The sequence below is a fragment of the Lipophrys pholis genome (genome assembly GCF_963383615.2).
Source record: "Lipophrys pholis genome assembly, contig: SCAFFOLD_440, whole genome shotgun sequence".
NCBI classification, from domain to species: Eukaryota; Metazoa; Chordata; class Actinopteri; order Blenniiformes; family Blenniidae; genus Lipophrys; species Lipophrys pholis.
In genome coordinates this window covers 18007-23577 of record NW_028292232.1, presented here as the reverse complement: position 1 = coordinate 23577, position 5571 = coordinate 18007, and the positions used below count along the sequence as shown (strand labels likewise).

The following is a 5571-nucleotide window of genomic DNA, read 5'->3' as shown; positions in this document are numbered from 1 at the left end:
ACTGCTTCAAAGGTGAAGGGCATCTCAGGGCTCTATTCGATGCACTCTTCAACCATGTGGACTATCTGAGATTGCAGGCTCTAGGAGGAAGACCGGTAGGCGAATGCGTCATCGTAGAAGCTTTCGATCTTTTCTGGGCTGAACTCTTTGAAAGGCGGAGGAGGGTCGACATCAGCCCCCAGAAAGAGGGTGACAAACTTGGAGTGGTAGACAGACTCATGGCTGAAACAAAGTCCTTGACTCGTTGAAGACTGAGGTCAGGTGAGAATGAGGCTACTGCTAAAGCTAAGTTTCCATTATAGTGGTGTGGTATATAAGCAGAGGAATGAGAAAGAAGGGATAAAGTTAGATTTGAAAATATTTGAGATGAACATGCTCGTAACCACCTGACCAGCAACCCACCATCCTCCTCCTCAGGGACGGCACTGATACCTCAGCCGGCAAGGGGACAGATCCTCAGTAATATCAATGCTGTCGAAGCCATCGTCGAAATACTCAAAACCACTCTTGGCCCTCGTGGCATGGACAAGATGATCACCACCTCCAGGGACACTAACATCACCAACGACGGGGCCACTGTCCTCGACCTGCTCGACATCGAGCACCCAGCCGCCAAAATCCTGGTCGATATCGCTCGGTCGCAGGACAGGTAGGTGGGAGACGGGACGACCACCGTGACGCTGCTGGCTGGATAGCTGCTTCGGGAGAGCAAGTGCTTTGTGGATGAGGGAATGAAACCCTCAAGTGCTGATAAGTGGGTTCCGAAAGGCACTCAGCTACGCTCTTGAGCAGCTCAAGGAACTGGCGATCGGACTGGCCACTGAGGACAAATCGAGGAACGCAACATGATGCTGAAGTGTGCAGCCACAGCACTCAACTCGAAGCTGCTGGCTGCCTACAAAGACCACTTTTCGGAACTGGTGGTGCAGGCTGTCGAGAAGTTAGATACAACCATACTGACAAGGAGATGATCGGCATCAAGCAGGTGACAGGAGGTTCGGTCAGCGAGTCTTTCCTTGTGGAAGGTGTGGCCTTCAAGAAGACATTCTCCTATGCAGGGTTCGAGCAGCAGCCTAAGAAGTTGGAGAAGCCCACCATCATCTTGTTGAAGATCGAGCTTGAGTTGAAGGCTGAAAGGGACAATGCAGAAGTCAGAATCGAGAATGTGGATGACTTCCAGAAGATCGTGGATGCTGAGTGGACCATCATCTACGAGAAGATGGACAAGATGAAGTGTCTGGGAGCCAACATCGTGCTCTCTCAGCTGCCCATTGGTGACCTGGCTACTCAATGGTTTGCGGATAGAGGCATCTTCTGTGCTGGCAGGGTCGACAAAGATGACATGCAGAGACTGGCCAAGGCGACAGGTGCCAGCATTCTCACCACTGTCAATGGGGTTTCGGAAAGCAGCCTGGGCAGGTGCGGGTACTTTGAAGAAAGGCAGTTGGGAGCTGAGCGGTTCAATATCTTCGAGCACTGTAAGCATGGCAAGGCAACCACCATCGTCATCCGAGGAGGAGCTGAGCAGTTCATCAAGGAGGCAGAACGCTCTCTCAACGATGCTATCATGATCGTCAGGAGGTGCTTCAAAGCCAGCAAGATCGTGCCTGGAGGAGGCGCCTTTGAAATGGAGCTGTCCAAGAACATCAGGTTCTACGCACGACTCCAAAGTGGCAGGCAAGTAGCAGTACGCAATCAACGCTTCGGTAAAGCTCTCGAGGTGATTCCCAGGACCATCGCCGACAATGCAGGACTTGACTCGCTGGACATCATGAACCGACTGAGGCATAAGCATGCCACTGACAAGGAAACTGGCAAATACTTTGGTGTCAATATCGCAGGAACCAATGCAGGCATCTGCAACACCTACTCCAGCTTCGTCTGGGAGCCCATGCTGGTCAAGTACAACGCTTTGTCAGCCGCCTGTGAGGCAGCTTGCACCATCCTGTCGATCGACTAGACAGTCCGCAACCCCAAGTCCGAGCAGGATGTGCAAGAACGACGGATGAAGCGAGCTGCGCCCAGGATGGGAGGCCTGCAGCGTAACGCCAGGCTGAAGTGAGCATGAAATGATTGATATGCGATTGTTGATTATAAGAGAATATCAGATGGAGAGTAAGTACCAGGAAATCCACTAGGAAAAGGTCAAGGCACTCAATGCCCTGAGTCCGCATCTCAAGCCGCAGTTCTATGCCCAGCTGCCTCTGGAAAAGGCTGACCTGCCCCAGGTTGTTTCTCGACAAGCCACTGTCAACATTGGAACCATCGGTCATGTGGCCCACGGCAAGTCCACAGTTGTGAAGTCAATCTCAGGAGTGCACACCATCCGGTTCAAGCAAGAGAAGGTCCGCAACATCACCATCCGACTAGGCTACGCCAACGCCAAGATCTACAAGTGCACGAGTTGCAAAGGTCTGAAGCCTACAAATCGTACTCCAGCTCGCATGAGGACAGTCCCAAGTGTCCGAACAAGGACTGCACAGCCAGTTTGTAGCTGCAGAGACATGTGTCGTTCGTGGACTGTCCAGGCCACGATATTCTACTGTCGACGATGCTGACAGGAGCGGCAGTGATGGACAGTGCTTTCCTGCTGATCGCAGCGAACATGGAGTGTCCACAGCCCCAGACATCTGAGCACCTGATGGCTGTGTAGATCATGAAGCTTGACAACATCATAATCCTGCAGAACAAGGTGGACTTGGTGTCGAACACTCAGAAGAAGATCGAGGAGAATTACAAGCAGATAAAGAACTTCATCCGCTAGACGAGGTGTGCTCGGTCACCCATCATTCCCATCTCGGCCATCTTCAAGTACAACATCGACTGCATCTGCCAGGCCATCTGCGAGTTCATTCCCGCCCCCACCCGCAACCTCACGGTGCCACCGCAGATGATCATCATCCGCTCCTTTGACGTCAACCTGCCCTCCACTCCATCGCTGATCTCAAGGGCGGAGTGGTCGGAGGGTCGATCATCGAGGGGGTGTTGAGAGTGGGGGAGGAGATTGAGATCAGGCCTGGCAATGTGTTCAAGGACGAGAAGGACAGATGGTCTGCAAGCCTATCCGTTCTCGAGTTATTTCCTTGCTGGCTGAGGCGAACAACCTGCTCTATGCAGTGCCAGGAGGGTTGATAGGAGTAGGACTGTTGATTGACCCTTCCTACACTCGCAACGACAAGTTGGTCGGCAACGTGCTGGGCATCCCTGGACACCTGCCCTAAATCTACGAAGAGATTCTAGTCAAGTTCTATCAAATGAAGAGGCTGCTAGGTGCCTCAAGTCGGAGGGGAGGACAAGCAGGCCAAGATTCACAAGGTGCAGATCAACGAGATCCTTAAGCTCAACGTGGGGTCCACAGAGACTCCTGGCAAAATCACCAGCGTGAAGGAGGAGTTCTTGACTGTGCAGCTGATAAGTCCAGTCTGCATAAAGCTGGGGGACAAGGCCGCCTTCAGCAGACGGATCGAGAAGAAATACAGGCTGATCGGCTGGGGAGAGATAAAGGAGGGGAAGCTGCTTAAGCTGAAATAGTGAGATGAGATGCTTCATGCGATTTCATACTGCACTGCCACGTATGAAGGAGAGTTAATTTAAAGAATGGGCTTTCCTTGGGAGTCTGCCCCCTACTGCATCCTCGCCCTCCTCCTCTTCTGTCTGTACAGGTGGCTGTTCCATCATCGCACTATCTCAACTCCTTTCCAACCCCTTCCTAACAAGCCCATGAACCAACCCCTCCCTTCAGTCGTCAATGGCTGGTTCTACCTCTGCCACTCCCTCGAACTCTCTCCTTCTGCAGTCAAGCACTTCACAGTCGAGGGAGAGCACATCGCTGTCTTCAGGGGCAGTGATCGAGTGGTGTATGCCATTGACGCATATTGCGGCCATCTGGGTGCTAATTTGGCAGAGGGAGGGAAGGTGGTCAAGACCAACTGCCTGCAGTGTCCTTTCAACGGGCTGGCTGTATAGTGGCAAGACTGGGATGTGCGTCAACCCATGATGGGTCCGCCAAGAAGGTCACCAAGTTCACTTACCACTCCTATAACGACAACTAGAACTTCAGGATCAGTCCAGGAAGGAGGTGCTAGACCACCAGCAATCGCAAGTATCAGATCTTTGAAGCCACGGGCAACATCTACGTCTGGGTGCATGCAAAGGAGGAGAACCCTACCTACTTCCCCTTCGACTTCACAGCTGAGAAGAGCAGGCTGCAGTACAAGGGCAAGACCATAAACCACATGTACTCACGGCCTCATGACCTGCCTGAGAACGGGGCTGACTTGATGCACTTCAACTTGGTGCACAGTAACTTTCACCCTAGTCTGAGCTGGCTGATAAAACCATCGTGGGAAACCACCTGGACTCAGGCTCAGTAGGTGGAGGTAGAGAAGGAGGCTAAGCACCGGTACCCGTACGTGCAGAGGTTTTAAGGAGGAGGTGCTGGGCAAGTTCTTGAAGGGACAGGACCTGTCCAAGATAGGAGTGATAAACCTGGAGCTGAGTATCAATATTCTGGGGATGTTTAAGCTGTTCGCATTCAACTCGACTGCCTTCCAGGTGGGGCCTGGACTAGTCTACTTGTTCTTCAGCCTGCCTTTCTTCAACATGATCTACTTCCAGCACATCATCCACTCCAGCCACCACCAAATCAGTATGGTCCACGAACTGTTCCTGCCTTGGTGGATCCCTGACTGGGTCGCTTACTTCATCCTCAACCTCGAGTTCCAGCAGGTCGACCAACGACGGGGTGATCTGGACCAACAAGCAGCAGAACCGTACGGTGAGGCTGAACCTGGAGAACAGTGATGACCGGCTGCTGCTGAGATGGAGAGGGTGGTACAAGCAGTTCTTTACAGGCAGTGAGTAGAAGCTCAAGCGAGTCAACCTGGGACTGGTGATGATCAATCAATCGGCTGTCAACTTGTCATGGCCTCCTTCTGCTGCTCGAAGGACATCTCCCTCAAAGTTGTGGAACATCTTGGGGTTGGTGGGCCTTGAACAGTCCGTTCAGCTGCTTCACTTCATCCAGCAGCACAGACCTCTACTCTTCACCTCCCCCCCCTCCTTCTGCAGCTCTCCTTTCTTCTTCTCCAGAAGCTCCTTTATCCGCTTTTCGTAGAATGCCTGATCCTTCATCACGTAGAGCAGCTTCCTCCCTTCTGGTCAGAGGGTGACCATGCTGTTACAGCAGCTGTTGACCTCTGGCCAGTTACAGCTGCATGGATGGATCCAGACTGGTGATGGAGAACATTGTCCATCTTTCGCTTGATCTCAGTGGCCCTTGCAATCTGCTTCTCCTCATAAATGGCCTTGACAATGAACCCGCAGAGGACAAGGGTGGCAGCAGTAGAGAATCTGATGGGCCAGCTCATGAATGAATAAAATATCTGGCCAATTGAATGTGCCATAACTACAGCAGTAACTATAGCAGATAGATATTCATGTCGATTGAAAAGTACAGACTACTTGCCACCCCCTCTGGCAGTCTGCCCACCATGCGTCAGCTAGGGAAACTGACCACGGCCATAAACCTCGAGTCAAATGAACAGGTGCTCATGCGGGTGATCGACATGC

At 52.3% G+C, this 5571-nt stretch overlaps 1 protein-coding gene and 1 pseudogene across 2 annotated transcripts; both read left to right on the top strand.

The window, feature by feature from the left end:
- Window positions 1-575: 575 nt before the first annotated feature.
- LOC308128063 (T-complex protein 1 subunit eta-like) lies at window positions 576-2089 on the top strand. The gene has a single exon (XM_080493733.1). The coding sequence runs from the start codon at window positions 968-970 to the stop codon at window positions 1958-1960; it is 993 nt and encodes a 330-aa protein (XP_080349859.1). The 5' UTR covers window positions 576-967; the 3' UTR covers window positions 1961-2089.
- LOC308128064 (eukaryotic translation initiation factor 2 subunit 3-like) lies at window positions 2027-3531 on the top strand (annotated as a pseudogene). Its single transcript has 3 exons — window positions 2027-2058; window positions 2168-3198; window positions 3281-3531. The product of its transcript is annotated as a eukaryotic translation initiation factor 2 subunit 3-like (transcript).
- The last annotated feature ends 2040 nt before the right edge of the window (window positions 3532-5571 follow it).